This window comes from Simochromis diagramma, unplaced genomic scaffold (genome assembly GCF_900408965.1).
Source record: "Simochromis diagramma unplaced genomic scaffold, fSimDia1.1 OVJJ01000487.1, whole genome shotgun sequence".
Classification (NCBI taxonomy): domain Eukaryota; kingdom Metazoa; phylum Chordata; class Actinopteri; order Cichliformes; family Cichlidae; genus Simochromis; species Simochromis diagramma.
The window spans coordinates 5,049,634-5,065,924 of NW_024387305.1; the positions used below are offsets into that span (position 1 = coordinate 5,049,634).

The window sequence follows — 16,291 nt, forward strand, 5'->3', positions numbered from 1 at the left end:
ACATCCTTAAATAATAGTTTCTGTTTCTTATAAGCTTCTCTGAGCCTGTACTACTTTCCTACTCCTCAACTTCTATTTCTGCTTCCTGTTTTCATGCCTTTTGCAGCGGGGGGAGGGTCTTCCTGCAGTCCACTCCTTCTGAGGAAACAGAGAGGTGACTAGTCTGTTTATCTCCTCTGTTCACCTCTTTCCTCTCTCAGATGTGCCAATCAGGACTTGAACAAGTTTACCTTCAACTGTGAGGCACTAAAGGCCGTGGACTTGCCTAAAATTACATATTATTATCCCTGTATATCTAAATTTTATTCTTGTGCTCAATTTAAAGTAAATCACCACACTTAGGTTTGAGTGCCTTTCCTTCTTTTGAACTGCTGTTAATCTTACAGATTCATATTGACAATAAACCTGTTATTTCCAGGTAAAATGCTCTCTGGAGAGGAGGATGGGTTGGAGGATGACCCTGAGAGGACTGAGGTCACTACTGGTGCTTTCACAGGTGAGATTCAAACACCAGCAAGCAAATTGTCAAGTTTATGTCACCTTTGACTGTGTTCCTAATTTCACAGTGTAAGTATGTGGAGCAAAAATAAAGCTTCTGTGTGTTTCTTACTTTAGCATCAGTTGTTGGTGCAGACGGCTCCTCTGCAGCCCAGGTGGACATCATCACTGAACAGCCTCGGTCTTCCCAGCATGCTCTGCAGCCTGGTGATTCTGTGGACCTCAGTGCCTCCTCAGAACAGGGCGGTGGCGGAGGTGGGACATCTACATCAGGCACTCCAGAGTCGCCCAATGACAACGAGGAGGAAATGCTGAGTCGGAGCTCCAGTGGTGGGGCAAATGTTACCCCAGAGACTGCTGACTACACCACCCCAGAGAATGCGACTCCAGAGGGAGGGCTTCTAGGAGAAAGTGGGACACTGCTAGGCACTAATGATCGCTCACTTCCACCCAGCGACTCCTCCCAAACCACCACAGAGGGACCGGACTCAGCTGTCACCCCTTCGGATGTAGCAGAACTGGTAAGTTGACTGGGTAGGACTGCACATGGCTAATTTTATTTGAGACTACAGCTTGTACATCCAGTAATTGTGTGGGTTTCTGTTGAATACAATGAACAGTGTGCTTCCCTAGACAATGATGGATTTAATTACCATGCAGTCCATTAATTACCTCTGAACCTTTATGTCTCTGATGGCATTTTTCTTGGTTTGAAAATGATGCTTCACTTCCCAGAACGTTGATTCTGTTGATCTAGATGTAGTTTATTGAGTCACTTGGATGAGTTACGAAACCTCTATCCCACTGAAAACATCTTATTTTCTTCAACATTAGTGGAATATTGGTAATATTGGTGATTACACAACTTTATTATCCCCCTTGATTTCCTGAAGACTTGTGGTAGATGGTGTTCCTCTCTTCACCATCACTACCACTCAGTTCTTCAGAGGTGGGAATGCTCCTGTAATATTCTATAACAATCCATGAGATTGTTATGAACTGGTGCTAAAAATAACATTACATTTAAAATGAATGAAATTGATTGTAAAAGATTTTGGGGTCAAATATATTTCTTTGTCCCTGAGAATAAATATTTCTTCCAGTAGTGATATTGAGTAGCAGATTAACAGGAGGTGATTACAAAACAACTTCCTTTGCACTAGCATTTCTTTCTGAAGACTTTTTAAAAGATAAAAAGCAGCTTATCAGAGTAGCAGCTAGAAATACTTTCCTGAGATGATTCAAGAAGAAGATCAGTTTTTATCCTTAAATCTTTTGTGCAGGAAAAAAGGAACATGAAATCCTTAAGTGTTTAACCATAATGCTAACATTAATAAGTCACAATCTGGTTGTTAAGTGATTATGTATGAACCCTGCTTACAAACTATCCTGCGTTTATTAAGGCTGTTGTCTTTTTATGGTGTTTTAATGCTTTGAATCTTCTTAAATTTAATCTGAAGAAGCCCCTAAAAATAGTCAGTGATCACTGTCGGCTTCTCTGGATTTTTATTGCTAGTGTTCATCTGCAGGACATTTTAAAGCTCAGTTTTTAAAACCTTGCGATGTAACTGCAGCCTATTGGCTCACGATTTGCTGGACACCAAATATTTGAATCAGGTCACCCTGAGGCTAATAAAGATTTGAACAGGTACATGAAGCTGAGGATGAGGAATTTGTCACAGCAAGTAATCCAAACCATGCAGCAGTATATTAATGACTTACCTCGTGATGGAGATGGATCATCACTTCTGACTGAAGTTTGGCTCGTTTTCAGCATTTTTTCCTGCCACGCGATTGCATTTGTCTCTGCCCATCCCTGAACCTCACGTTAACATTTACTGAGGGGAAAAAAAGTCAGCGTCTGTCCTTCAGCTTCACTATGCTAATGTGTTTCTATATTACCCTAACCATAGCTCTGTAGCTAGCCACAACGTAGCACATTATTATATACGAGCTAGTTCAGTTTTCTGTCTTCATTCATGTCTGACGTGATAGCAGAGCTGTGCGTTTTTAGTTTTTCAGAAATCCCTCAGTCAGAACATTGTACATTATCTTCAGATGGAAACCAACGAGCTAACTCCCAGCCTACTTCTAACTCTGGTAAACTTCAGAAATTCTGTTTTTTCATGAATGCCTGGATGTTAAACCGGTAGAGCAGCCTCACTGATCATTTTATCAAAGATGAAAGGATTTAGACAGTTTCTAACTCTCAATGATGCCCCAGTGTTTGTTTGAGTTTGGGAACTGAAGAGGAATTTGGACCTGGAAACAGCTAATGACGTCAGACTGAGAAGCGGATAAGTCTTATTTTCCCCTGTTATGCTTTTAGAAGCAGTTGGACTTGTTTTCTATGTCATTAATTTTTTGTCTTTTTATTATGCTCCTAATCATGACACAGTAATTTTGACTGTTGGACTTGGTTGTGGATTAAGTTCACGGTCTGTTTCTCCTGTTAGGATTATTTTGGGGGATGCTTTTTCACTCTTTTTCACTCTTCTGAAACCAGTTTTCTTATCAGCAGCAAAACATGTTCCTAAGGTTAAAAAAATCACGAGCATCATTCCTAGATGATGCATTCAGGACTTGAAACAATAAAGGCTGCATATGCATAATGCAACACTTTCTTTAAAATCTAGTACATATAAAAACAAAGCAAAATAAAACAAAAAAAACTTCTATCTTAGATTTTTAACTCTGTCATCCACTCATTTAATAAAACTCTAACTCTTTCAAATGTTACTTAAGAAAAAGTTTAATTTGCAGATTTTTGCCGCTGTACCTGGAGTGTCAGGTTAATCTGCCTTTCTGGCCCCAACTACAGAACTTTTGTTACATAATAATTCTACCTCTGTGGTCTTGCCCCCCTTTCCTATATCCTTCGTACCAGTCACTTCGTACCAGTCACACTTCATTGCCACGGGTGATTGAGCCTTCCCCACCCTCGCCAGCTTCCACTGAGGGTCCCGATGCCGCAGACAGCGACTCATCTGTCTACACTGCCTCCTCTTCGTCTTCTTCATTTTCTTTCACCTCCTCTTCCTCCTTCTATGCCACCACCTCCTCCTCTAGCAGTAGTGACAAGGTCAGCCTGCAGGACACAGTGAACAGACTGGGATGGGCTTGCTTGTTTCAATACATTTGGCTTTCTTCATTCTTTCTCCTTTGGTTGGCTCAACCCATGCAAAGACTTTTCCTAGCTTGTTGCCTCTTTTCCCCTCCTGTTGTCACCGACAGTAGATTATGCACCTTTCTTTCCCCCCTCATTTTGAGGTATTCCCTCCTGAAAATCAGATGCGTTTTGATAAAAGCAAGCAGCTTTGACATCCCGTGTGACCGGCCTGGAGTGAAGTTCAAAAGGAGAGGCATGAAGGCCAACTTTTTTTTTTTTTTTGTTGTTGTTGTTGTTGTTGTTGTAATTCTTCAGATTTGGTTCTCTCTACCATTTGAAGAGGCTGTGACGGGCTTTTGTTCCAGCCAAACTTGGAGAATAAGACAATATTCACATTTTCCTCTCTCTTCTTTTTTTATTGTACCATTAAATTGGTTTATCTTGCGAGGGAGAGTTGTTCTTACCAAGCTGCTTTACTGTCAGAAGTCATGCAAACCAAAACCAAGAGAATAACATGCACTTTAGAAGAGCTGTAGTTCTGCTTAATAAAAAATATTGTTAGCATTTCAGGGTCAGGTTGGAGCAAAAGCTTGGTCTTCCTCTGGATTGTTGACTTTTTAAGCTTGTGCTTTTTCCTGTATGCAGTTGATTTGCTGTGAATTGTGTTGACCCAAGCATGATTCAGTAGACCTGTTTAATGGGGGAATTTTTTTTTTTTTTAATTTAATTTGTAGTTTTAGTCATTTGTTATGTTTTTCCTCTGTCCAGTAACTAACTCGGTGAGTCGAAACTATTAGGTATCATGTGCATGCAGTTACATTTCAAAGTTTGTCAAACTGCCAGTTCTAATACATTTATGAATTTGAGTTTTCCCTTCTGAAGATGGTTTCTTTTTAATTTATTTGTGTGTTTGTGTGTGCTTGTGTGTGTGCATAAGGTACTGGATGGCAGTGAGAGTCAGTACTCTGGAATGCAGATTGGAACACTACAGGATGAAGAAGATGAAGGAACAGCACCTTCCTCCCAAGAAGAACCCCAAGAACCATTCCTGCAGTCAGCACTTGGTGCGTTCGTGTACACAGCTATGCACACATAAACGCAGATGGGCTCTGCCTAATAGAAAGTTTTAATGGTGGTTATTGTTTCTGTGTATAGCTCTTAGCAAGCCTCATCTCTTCGACGGCCGCGGTCACAACCGTCAGGGTTCAGACAGCAGTGTGGACCGTTTCATACCAAAGGATGAACCTGCTGAACCCGAGCCCGATAATAAGGTAAAGTGACTTAAAACTCTCCGTGCTTGTCATATATGGTTGAAGTGAAAGGTTAACATTATGTCACTTGTCTGCTTTTCTGTCAGCCATCACGCATAAAAGGTCCAATTGGCCACTATACAGACCACAGTGCGGAGCCACTAGTGCACTGTGTCCGGCTTCTTGCTGCTTCCTTCCTACTAACAGGACAAAAAAATGGTGAGTGGGTGTTCTGCTCAATACCAAATTTTTTTTCGTTTTGAAACTGAAAATTTGACTCCTTGATCTGATGTCAAAATATATCTAACAGCAAAGTACAACTTCTACTCTCAGGCCTCTCATATATCGGAGTTGTGCTTGTTCCTGTGACTTTTTGACATCTGTGTGTGTTATTATTTGCTTTGTGTTTCTTCAGGCTTGATTCCTGACAAAGAGGTGCGAGTAAGTGTGAAAGCCTTGGCTCTCAGCTGTGTTGGAGCAGCGGCAGCGCTGCATCCCGAAGCCTTCTTTAACTCCCTCTATTTGGAGCCGCTGGACGGCGTTCCAGTTGTAGGTAAGAACTGGAAAAAAAAACCCAAAACTGCTCCTATCTAGTAGATGTCTAAGTAACGTGCAATAGTAAACCAGTGTGTATGCTCCCAGTACTGAAACTAATAATAATAATAATAATAATGGATTTATATAGCGCTTTTCAAGGCACCCAAAGCGCTTTACAATGCCACTATTCATTCACTCTCGCATTCACACACTGGTAAAGGCAAGCTACGTTTGTAGCCACAGCTGCCCTGGGGCAGACTGACAGAAGCGAGGCTGCCATATCGCGCCATCGGCCCCTCTGGCCATCACCAGTAGGCAGTAGGGTAAAGTGTCTTTCCCAGGGACACAACGACCAGGACAGAGAGCCCGGGGATCGAACCGGCGACCTTCCGGTTACAGATGCACTTCCCAACCCCCTGAGCCACGGTCGCTAAATAGAATCCAGCTATTTTTACTTGCATTTTGACATGTGCTTTTCATACTCTGATTTGGAAAAAAATGTCTTGTTTGAAGGCGCTCTGCACAACATGTGTTACAGTGAAAGCATCTTTCATTTACAGAATAGTAACTTATTTGTACAACTGTATTTGTGTGCCTTTTAGCACTTTTTGGCATTATTATTATTATTATTATTTATTTATTTATTTTTTACCTTTTCAGAGCAACAATATATTAGTGATGTCCTGGGCCTCATTGACCATGGAGACCCCCAGATTAGAGGAGCTACAGCTATCCTATGTGCAGCCATCATACAGGCTGCGCTCACCAAAACACGTTTCAACATACACACTTGGCTGGCCAGTGTGCAGAGTGCAACAGGTTTGTGTGTTGGTCTTTGTCTTACTTGCATTTTGCAAAGAATTGAGAGTATTTAAAGATGCCTATCATACCTGTCTGTCTGTACTCTAGGTAACCCACTGTCCCTGGTGGACTTGGTGCCTTTGCTTCAGAAGACTTTGAAAGATGAATCCTCTGTCACCTGCAAGATGGCTTGCTCTGCAGTGAGGGTAAGATGGTTTTGTGTGAGTGTGTTGGTAATCTCTACTCTATCTCTGTCTTGCTTTGTTCCTCAAGTTCTTTTTTTTTTTTTTGTGTCTGTGCTTTTGTTTGTGAGTCTGACCCATTGTTTTTTTTGTGTGTGTTTTGTTTCAGCACTGCATCACGACTATTTGCAGCAGTACCCTGAGTGAGCTTGGCCTGCAGTTGGTGATTGACCTCTTTGCGCTGAAGGACTGCGGCTATTGGCTTGTTCGCACTGAGCTCTTGGAAACTCTGGCAGAATTAGACTTCCGGTAGGATACTTTTGTATCCTGATGCCTGTTATATACAGTCTCTGTTTTCTAAAAATAATAATAACTCAACTTTAAACTTAAGCTTGCCTTTACTTTGTATTACCTATAATTGCTTTTTAAAGTTTTTTTTACTTTTTCCCGTGTTTTAGATTAGTTAATTTTTTGGAGAGGAAAACTGAGACTTTACATAAAGGAGATCATCACTACACTGGGGTAAGGTTATTTTCTGATTTTTTTTTTTTAATGATCTTTTCTTTGAAATATCCTTTCTGGGTTTCTGCATTTAGCTCTTGACTGGTGTTGTTTGTTTACATTTCTCTAGCGTCTGCGGCTGCAAGATAGAGTCCTGAATGATGTGGTCATACATCTGTTGGGAGATGACGATCCAAGAGTACGGCACGTGGCTGCCTCTGCGGTCAGAAGGTAAAATGCCTCTTCACATATAGCACGTGCTATGTTCTTTATGTAGTGGACTGTAAATAAGCCCTTTTTGACTTTCGTCATATCTCTCTTCCTGTCTCTTTACAGACTAGTTTCCAGGTTGTTCTATGACTGTGACCAAGGCCAGGTTGACCCAGTGGTAGCAATCGCCCGAGACCAGAGTTCAGTCTATCTGCAGCTGCTTATGCATGAGACACAACCCCCATCCCAGTTCACAGTTAGCACAATCACAAGGTACACACGCGCCCACACTTCCAGTATATCTCGTGCCTCATCAAAGGTCAGCTTAGCCCATATTACTATGAAGAAGTTCTCAACCTTGTTGACCTGGTTATCCTTTTTTTAGTACAATGTGTCTTATTGTACTCATTATAAGAGCTATTTTCAACCCTAGACATATTTTTCTTGTGATAAGAAATGCTTTGAGCCACAAGCTTTTATAAGATTTTGCAGTTAAATACACAATTCCTGAGGGAACCTTGGAATAATTACTTAAAATTTTGTCGCCAGGACATACCGAGGCTACAACATGTCCAACACTATCTCTGATGTCACGTTGGAGAACAACTTGTCCAGAGTAGTTGCTGCCGTCTCGCATGCTTTGACTTCGTCTACCTCCAGAGCTCTAACTGTAGGTTTTCAGCTCATTGTTTGCCTGCTCTAAAGCAAGTTTGTGGCATTTGTTTCATAACATCTAAATATTTATCATGCTGTCTTCTCTGCAGTTTGGCTGCTGTGAGGCCTTGTGCCTTCTAGCTTCAAATTTTCCAGTGGGCAATTGGAGCACAGGCTGGCACTGTGGCTATGTTAGCTCCAATAGCAACTTTTCATCCCGTTCTAGTCTTAACCGCAGTAGGGGCAGAGCCCTCAGGTTTGTATGCTGCACTGATTAATACATTTTTTTACATAATCATTTCAACTCTTTCTCTAGACTCCCCTTACCTTCTGTCTGTTCACTCCTTTCTGCAGTTTATCACAGCCTAGCAGTGCTCCAGCCTCTTCAACCACCTCATCTGCACCAGATGCAGAGCGGAGAACTCTGACTGTAGGAATTGCCAACACAGTGCTCTCCTTATTGTCTTCTGCCTGGTTTCCACTGGATCTCTCTGCGCATCAGGATGCACTGTTACTTTCTGGAAACCTCATAGCTGGTGGGTAATTTACTTTAAGAGTTTCAGGTATTTTACATATAATTTAATATGACATGAAGATGTTTTACTCTGACATTTGTTGATTCATCACTACCCTAATGATGTTCTCAGCTGTGGCTCCTAAATGTATGCGTAATCCCTGGGTTGGGGAGGAAGAAGGCAGCAGTGGGACCAGTAGTGGAGGCCCAAGTAAGTTGGAGGAACCCTGGGCCGCGCTATCAGAACGCTCCCTGGTGGTCATGGTGGAGCAACTCTTTTCCCATCTGCTGAAGGTCCTCAACATCTGTGCCCATGTGTTGGATGATACACCACCAGGACCAGCAATGAAGGTGCGTTTGATAAGGAGAGTTATTTGGTTTAACAGACTCATGAAAGAAAATATTTGGCACCATGCATTCGGGTGCATTTTACCACAAGTTTGATCCACAGGATGTCTGATGTATTGTGTTCTGTTGTTGCATTCTATACCAACTTTATAGGCCACTCTCCCCTCCCTGAGCAACACCCCCTCCCTCAGTCCCATTCGTAGGAAAGGCAAGGAGAAGGAGGTTGCCGACCCCAGTGCCACCCCTATGAGCCCAAAGAAAGGCAGTGAGGCCAACACAGGTAAATGCCTCACCATGCTTAAAAAAGGGTACAGATCATCTCTTTGAGTCTCAGAATATTAAGTAGTGTTTTTCTAAGCAGGTAGGCCAACAGACAGTACAGGCTCAACAACTGTAAACAAATCGACCACCTTTGGCAACTTCTACCACCTGCCTCCCTACCTCAAGCTCTATGATGTGCTCAAAGCTACGCATGCCAACTATAAGGTCAGAACACTTCTTTGTTTAAACTTAAAATGATTTTAATAGATTTTTGCTGCCTGTATGGTGGTTTATGGATGGTCTAATGTTTTCTAGGTTACATTGGACCTTCACAGTAGCCAAGAAAAGTTTGGAAGTTTCCTGCGCGCTACATTAGATGTTCTTTCTCAGCTGCTGGAGTTAGCCACACTTCATGACATCGGGAAGGTAAAGATGAATTTCATCGTCTTTCAGTGTTAAGTTTGGTGCGATCCCTTAACAAGGGGTCTTGTTCATTTCTTGTTAACAACCAATTTATTGATAATCTTCTTCTTTATCAATAGAAGAAGTAAACCTTTTTTTCTTTTCTTTTAGTGTGTGGAGGAAATTTTGGGCTACCTCAAGTCCTGCTTCTCCAGAGAACCAACCATGGCCACAGTTTGTGTGCAACAGGTTAGTATGTTATGTGTTAATGCCTGTGAATTTTAGATGCATATCCTTTTGAATGTGTGGCAGTCTTTGTGGTTCTAGCACTGAGCAGTGTGCTGCAGCCGGTGTGACTTCACACAGAGTGAGGCTGGTTCCTGCCGACAGGGCCTGTAAAGGCATTGGTTCCCCTGTGCGATGGTTCCATACATTCATGTATTTATAGAACAACACACATTAGTATTCTGTCTCAGTGGTAATCTAGTTTTCAGTTTCTTTGATAAGTCCACAGACATACTAAAGGGACTTTAATGGAGCGTAGGAAGTCAGTGTTTAAGGGGTTATTCACAGCATGTCAATTATGAATAAAAGCAGAATTAAATGGTGAAGTGATTTTGGTTATATAACTATTAATCCTACGGGTGGAGGAGCTTCTAAAGAAAAGAGGTTTCACTGGAGCTTAATTATTGCTGTGTTTTGGGAAAAAAAAAGAAAGGGAATACTTCAAATATATCAACTGGGTTCTCAAATTTTATGTAAAGTTGAAAATTATAGTGTTTTTGTATATATTTATGTTTATATATATATATTTGCAAAAGAGTTCTTGTGGTAATAAGTTGACTTATTCTCCAGCTGTTGAAGACACTATTTGGGACCAACCTGGCCTCCCAGTATGAGGGCGTGTTGAGTGGACCCAGCCGGTCCCAGGGCAAAGCTCTACGTCTTGGCTCTTCCAGCTTGCGGCCAGGACTCTACCACTACTGCTTCATGGCTCCATACACTCACTTTACCCAGGCTCTTGCTGATGCAAGCCTCCGTAACATGGTGCAGGCTGAACAGGAGCAGGATACCTCTGGGTGAGTTCTAGTAACGCACGTCTCCCATACGTATGCATAGATGTCCTTATTTAGGAAATAGCAAACTCTCCTTTTTTTTTTTTTTTTTTTTTTTTTTTTTTTTTCTGTGACTTTCTGCACATATTTATTCTCCACCCCTGCACATGCTTATAGTGTGCCTTCAGTTGTTTTATAGGGGTGTGTGTGGCTTGTGTGTTCCTGTCTAGCTATCTTTGTGAGGACCGAAATCTGCATTCTACTATACTTGTGAGAACCAACAGTCACTTGTGAGGACACACACACCGGTCCTCACAAGTTTGAAGGCCTTTTTGAGGCTCAAAATGTGGTTTTGGTGTCAGGGTTACAATTAGGTTATGGTTAGGTTTAGGGTAAGGGTTAGGGTTAGGCATTCATTTTTAATGGTTAGGGTAAGGGGCTAGGGAAAGCATCATGTCAATGAATGTCCTCACTAAGATAGCTGAACGGGCTTGTGTGTGTGTGTGTGTGTGTGTGTGTGTGTGTGTGTGTGTGTGTGTGTGTGTGTGTGTGTGAGTAATATAAAATGTATGAACTAAGTGCGATAATAAGTCTGTACTTTTTCTTCTTCTTTTTTTCTTTAATTTAAGATGGTTTGATGTAATGCAAAAAGCATCCAATCAACTGAGATCCAGCATCACAAATGCAGCGCGCCACAGAGGAGACAAGGTACGCTTTCATTGTCTTGCTGCTGTTCCATACTGATATTATGCACTAAGAGTCGCTTGTGTGGTCTGCTGCTGTTTTGAGAGTTGCATCTTCTGTTTTCTCAGAATGCCATTCATAACCACATTCGACTGTTTGAGCCGTTGGTGATCAAAGCTTTGAAGCAGTATACCACCAGCACATCAGTGGCGCTGCAAAGACAAGTACTGGACCTGCTCGCTCAGCTTGTGCAGCTCAGAGTCAACTACTGCCTGCTAGACTCAGACCAGGTAAAACAAACACATGCACTTTTTTTTTTTTTTGGTCATCTCCAACTTCAAATTTTATAGTATGGCTCATTCAGAAATTTATGTTTTAGGTGTTTATTGGCTTTGTCCTGAAACAGTTTGAGTACATTGAAGTGGGGCAGTTCAGGTATGTTTTGAGTCAGTAAAATTTTCATATTTCTCCTGTGTGTGTATATATGAACTATTAAAGCTTGTCACATATGTTTCCTGGGAAATAAAATAACTGTTTGCATCACTTACAGAGATTCAGAGGCCATCATTCCCAACATCTTTTTCTTCCTGGTGCTGCTGTCTTATGAACGCTACCACTCCAAGCAGATTATCAGCATTCCCAAGATCATCCAGCTGTGTGATGGCATCATGGCAAGTGGCAGAAAAGCTGTCACACATGGTGAGAGGAATGCATATGACTTATATCATTTTTAATTCCTCTTTTAACTTCCAAACTTTTTCTTGTTGATGGTTACATTTACACTTTTCTGCTTTGTCTACAGCCATCCCAGCCTTGCAGCCTATAGTTCACGATCTGTTTGTCTTGAGGGGCTCAAACAAAGCTGATGCAGGCAAGGAGCTGGATACACAGAAAGAAGTTGTGGTCTCCATGCTGCTAAGACTTGTGCAGTACCATCAGGTATGTTTACAAGTAGATGCAGAGACACAGCATGCTACATCATCAGATATTCAACCCACTTGTTCTCTGCCTTGCTCATGCTTTCATGTGTCTGCTGCAGGTGTTGGAGATGTTCATTCTTGTACTGCAGCAGTGTCACAAAGAGAATGAAGACAAGTGGAAGAGATTATCCAGACAGATTGCAGACGTCATACTTCCCATGATTGCCAAGCAGCAGGTAGGAAATTGTTTGCAAGTTTATATGTTGGATTAACCTTGATGGTTAAAGCCAACTAATTTTTGCAGTAATTTATACAGATGCGTGATCAGGCAATTTCTGTTTGTTTCAGTAAGCATATTTGTATGTTTGGTCTACACAGATGCATCTGGACTCTCCAGAGGCATTAGGAGTATTAAACACTCTGTTTGAGACGGTGGCACCCTCCTCTCTCAGACCTGTTGACATGCTGCTCAAGAGTATGTTCACCATCCCAGCCACCATGGTGAGACATCTCATCAGATAGCGTGCACTTTTTCACAATTTCTCTAGTTTTTAAGTGACCGATTTATTTAAAAAAAAAAAACAGGAAATGGTAAGATTTGATGTGAAATCTGACATTGGTTCTTGCAGGCATCTGTAGCTACAGTCCAGCTGTGGGTATCTGGTATCCTGGCAGTGCTTAGGGTACTGGTCTCGCAGTCCACTGAAGACATTGTGCTTTCCCGTGTCCATGAGCTGGCACTCTCTCCAAATCTCCTCTCTTGCCACGCTATCCGCCGCCTGCATCAGCATAGCCCCTCCCCAAACGACCCGCCTGCTGCTGACACAATCTGCAAACAGGAAACTAATGGTGAAACGCAAAAGGCTCCACCTGAGGAAACATTTGCCAGGTTATTATTTACTATCTTTAACAGGCTGAGAAAGGTTTCTACTCTGCTCTGTTTTCTCAGCTACCAGATTGCCTCCAAGGGTCTAACTCTTCTTGCCTTTTTGCCTTCTTTCACTTCTCTCTTTTCCACCTCCCATCTAGATTCCTTCTCCAGCTTGTAGGTGTGTTGTTGGATGACATTTCAACCAGGCAGGTTAAAGTGGAGATCACTGAGCAGCAGCACACCTTCTACTGCCAGCAGCTGGGCACGCTGCTCATGTGTCTCATACACGTCTTCAAAAGTGGTAAGCATGTAAAATCTGGGAAATGCACAAACTCCCTGTATGATATTTAAAAGATAATATATCAAATATAATTCAGATTAAGTTCTTTTACCTATTTTTCATTTTTGTTCCCTCCTAGGAATGTTTCGCAGGATCACAGCTGCAGCCAGCCGTCTCCTGAAGGGTGAGAATGGACAGACAGCCACAGAGGCCAACCTCTTCTACCCCTTAGAAGGTCTGAACAGCATGGTACAGTGCCTCATCACCACCCACCCATCCCTTGTGCTCCTCTGGTGCCAAGTTCTTCTCATCATTAACTACACCAACTACTCTTGGTGGGCTGAGGTTCATCAGACACCCAGGTAAGAACAGTGCGAGGGGATTAACTGGGGTCAGGTGTATTTGTGTGCACTTTTTAATTATTATAAATGAGTCAATGAGGATATAAAATGAGGAAAAACTCTCCTTTTTAAAACTGTGCCTTGTTTTCTTTCTATCAGACGACACAGTCTCTCATCCACAAAGCTGCTGAGCCCTCATTCCTCAGGGGAAGGTGAAGAGGACAAGCCTGAGTCCCAGTTAGCAATGGTTAACAGAGAGATTGTACGCAGGGGAGCTGTAATCCTCTTCTGTGACTATGTGGTAAGATTACTAAGAATATGGGACCATACTGTTGGGATAAATTATACATAGATCACGATATACTATTCTCAGCTAGAAAACATGTTGAAAATTACATTTGGATATATTTGCTCTTTACTATCTATGAAGAACAATATTTAAATCTCAAAACACTAATGAACAAAAGTAAATTAGATTTGTAAGTGCTTTACATAACTAGAAAGTGCATTTTCTGAAGAAACTGCAGTGTGAATGCTTGAATCTGAATGTATGCACTGAAATGAATTAATTGCTGAATTTTAAGTTAAAAATTTTGAATGAGATGAAAAATACAGAAATTTTCACGTGAAAACAAAAGTGCTGAACTGCTAAAAGTTGACAAACACACAGAAGAAGTTGGAAAATAGCTGAAAATGTTTTAAATGTAAATTAGAAAAACCTAAGTAATGAGAAAAGAACATTTAGAGTCAGAAAACATCTGAATGAATATTAAAAGTTCATATTCTTTGAATCACTGAATGACTCAAATGTGATCCCTCCACTTTGATCCACACAGTTTAAAAAGTTTAAATGTCTGAGCTTTGAAAGACACAGTGTTGGGAAGAGAACAATGATGGCGACGTTTTGAGGGTAAAATGATGGCTGTAACACTCTGGAGACAGCAGCAGTTGAAAGAGAAGTGTTTAAGATGAATCTTGGCACAGAGTGAGAGAGAGCTCGTTAAGCAGGCAGGTGTGAGCCTGGTTGCTATAGTGACTGCACCCAATGGCTCCATACACACGGACACAGACATGCACCTCACTTTTGCTACTTAAAATGAACAGAAAAGTCAGGCCGAAACAAATCGCTCCCAAATGAAAAGTACAAGTCGTATTGACAAAATTCTTTCACCGTGCGCGACAGCAATGTCTAGTCTACTGAATTCTCAGTTTTCATGTCTGTGGAGTTTATTATATGGACGTGGTGACAGTGGAAAGACAGCCTGTACTTCTGGTTTTCAAACGAACCTTCTGAGCCATTTTAACATTAGAGTCTATGGAAGAGTTGGAGGGAGGAGGCTGTGCATTGGTGACATTTACGAAAGAACCATAACACCTAGTACAATAGTAAACACATTGGATGAAAGAGGACAGCGATGGCTACGTTTTGAGGGTAAAATCATACCTGTAGAGCAAACGCTGCGGACACAGCAGCAGTTTTAAAAAAGATTTTAAGATTAATTTTTTTGCTCCTCTCACTCTAGCAGTTGAGCTGTCTCACTCTAGCCCCAACATTCCGTCCCATAGACACACATTATAAACTCTGAAACGGGTGAAAAAACATCATGAAACTTAAACTGGAACTGAAGAAAAAGTATAATAGATATTGAAAAGATAAATACAAGTTGAATAGTTGAATGTCTTGTCTTCGTTTTAAAGTTTGAATGGTGGCTCTATGTCAATGTATGTGGAAGTAGTAGGAGTTTAAAAATGAGTAAGTTGAATGAGAATTTGAAGGGTCTCCCCATTGAAATACATGGGAAATTTTTGTTGAATAAAGTTGAATAAAATTAAAAATATAAATGTTAAAAATGAGAAAAGTAGAAGCAGTCATGTCCAAAAGAATAGGAATCTAACGGTGTTTGAATGGTTTTTCTAAGTTGAACGGTTTTGAAGGAGTAGGAGTACAAAAAACGTACGGAATAGATAATAAAATAGAAGAATAAAGATTAGAAGAACAATACTGTGAATGCTTTTCAAGCATTCACACTAATAAAAGCATTGTTTTTTTTCTTACCTTTGTAGTGTCAGAATCTCCATGACTCGGAGCATCTCACCTGGCTGATTGTCAATCATGTTCGTGACCTCATCAGCCTTTCTCATGAGCCGCCAGTGCAGGACTTCATAAGTGCTGTCCACCGCAACTCTGCTGCCAGTGGCCTCTTCATCCAGGCCATCCAATCCCGCTGTGACAACCTCACTACTGTAAGATGACATCCTATTCATCTTTCTAATCTCTTGACTACCTGGTTGAAATTTTTATTTTGTTTTTTAATTCTCAATTTATCTTTCTTCCCTGTCCCTGCATCTTACTCATTTCATGCCCCACTGCCCTCCCTTACTATCTTGTTCTCTTCATCTTTGTAGCCTACCATGTTGAAAAAGACCTTACAGTGTTTGGAAGGCATCCACCTTAGTCAGTCTGGATCTCTACTGATGCTATATGTTGACAAGCTTCTTAATACACCCTTTCGCGTTTTGGCTCGCATGGTGGACACACTGGCGTGTCGCAGGGTAGAGATGTTGCTGGCTGAGACCTTACAGGTACGTTTTAGTAAAGTGTGTATTTCATTGGAAGTGCACCTAAAAGCTGAACATGTTTCTTATGTTTTTCCCGGTCCAATTTGGGACCTGTTCTCGAATTTTAAAGTGATCAGATGGGAAGAACTGTTAAAGTCAAACTTTTTGTGTGTTTAAAAACCCTGATTGTGTTCATTCTTTCACCCTTCAGAACAGCATAGCACAGCTTCCTGTGGAGGAACTGGATAGGATCCAAGAATATCTCCAGAACAGTGGTTTAGCTCAGAGGTAAACCTTGTGTACTGCATCCATTC

The 16,291-nt window shown here is 41.4% G+C and overlaps 1 protein-coding gene and 1 non-coding gene across 10 annotated transcripts in view; both read left to right on the plus strand.

The window, feature by feature from the left end:
* The window catches only part of htt (huntingtin), a 32,599-nt gene that overhangs the window by 3,603 nt on the left and 12,705 nt on the right, over positions 1-16,291 (plus strand). For 7 of the 9 annotated variants that reach the window (XM_040004883.1, XM_040004890.1, XM_040004884.1 and 4 more), the window contains exons 10-45: positions 107-154; positions 419-496; positions 616-1,019; positions 4,545-4,671; positions 4,763-4,878; positions 4,965-5,076; positions 5,273-5,410; positions 6,055-6,213; positions 6,304-6,401; positions 6,547-6,686; positions 6,836-6,899; positions 7,009-7,109; positions 7,215-7,361; positions 7,638-7,758; positions 7,853-7,998; positions 8,097-8,278; positions 8,390-8,607; positions 8,758-8,884; positions 8,966-9,090; positions 9,181-9,291; positions 9,439-9,516; positions 10,123-10,346; positions 10,952-11,030; positions 11,135-11,296; positions 11,386-11,441; positions 11,557-11,705; positions 11,809-11,945; positions 12,046-12,162; positions 12,305-12,427; positions 12,556-12,815; positions 12,956-13,098; positions 13,217-13,439; positions 13,578-13,719; positions 15,483-15,662; positions 15,825-16,001; positions 16,189-16,265. In XM_040004883.1, the coding sequence (XP_039860817.1) occupies positions 107-154; positions 419-496; positions 616-1,019; positions 4,545-4,671; positions 4,763-4,878; positions 4,965-5,076; positions 5,273-5,410; positions 6,055-6,213; positions 6,304-6,401; positions 6,547-6,686; positions 6,836-6,899; positions 7,009-7,109; positions 7,215-7,361; positions 7,638-7,758; positions 7,853-7,998; positions 8,097-8,278; positions 8,390-8,607; positions 8,758-8,884; positions 8,966-9,090; positions 9,181-9,291; positions 9,439-9,516; positions 10,123-10,346; positions 10,952-11,030; positions 11,135-11,296; positions 11,386-11,441; positions 11,557-11,705; positions 11,809-11,945; positions 12,046-12,162; positions 12,305-12,427; positions 12,556-12,815; positions 12,956-13,098; positions 13,217-13,439; positions 13,578-13,719; positions 15,483-15,662; positions 15,825-16,001; positions 16,189-16,265 (5,089 nt within the window). The remainder of the gene's footprint in view (positions 1-106; positions 155-418; positions 497-615; positions 1,020-4,544; positions 4,672-4,762; positions 4,879-4,964; positions 5,077-5,272; positions 5,411-6,054; positions 6,214-6,303; positions 6,402-6,546; positions 6,687-6,835; positions 6,900-7,008; positions 7,110-7,214; positions 7,362-7,637; positions 7,759-7,852; positions 7,999-8,096; positions 8,279-8,389; positions 8,608-8,757; positions 8,885-8,965; positions 9,091-9,180; positions 9,292-9,438; positions 9,517-10,122; positions 10,347-10,951; positions 11,031-11,134; positions 11,297-11,385; positions 11,442-11,556; positions 11,706-11,808; positions 11,946-12,045; positions 12,163-12,304; positions 12,428-12,555; positions 12,816-12,955; positions 13,099-13,216; positions 13,440-13,577; positions 13,720-15,482; positions 15,663-15,824; positions 16,002-16,188; positions 16,266-16,291) is intronic. The other 2 variants (XM_040004889.1, XM_040004893.1) reach the window with 1 other exon arrangement.
* Positions 9,573-9,702, plus strand: LOC120717110. Its single transcript, XR_005692086.1, has one exon.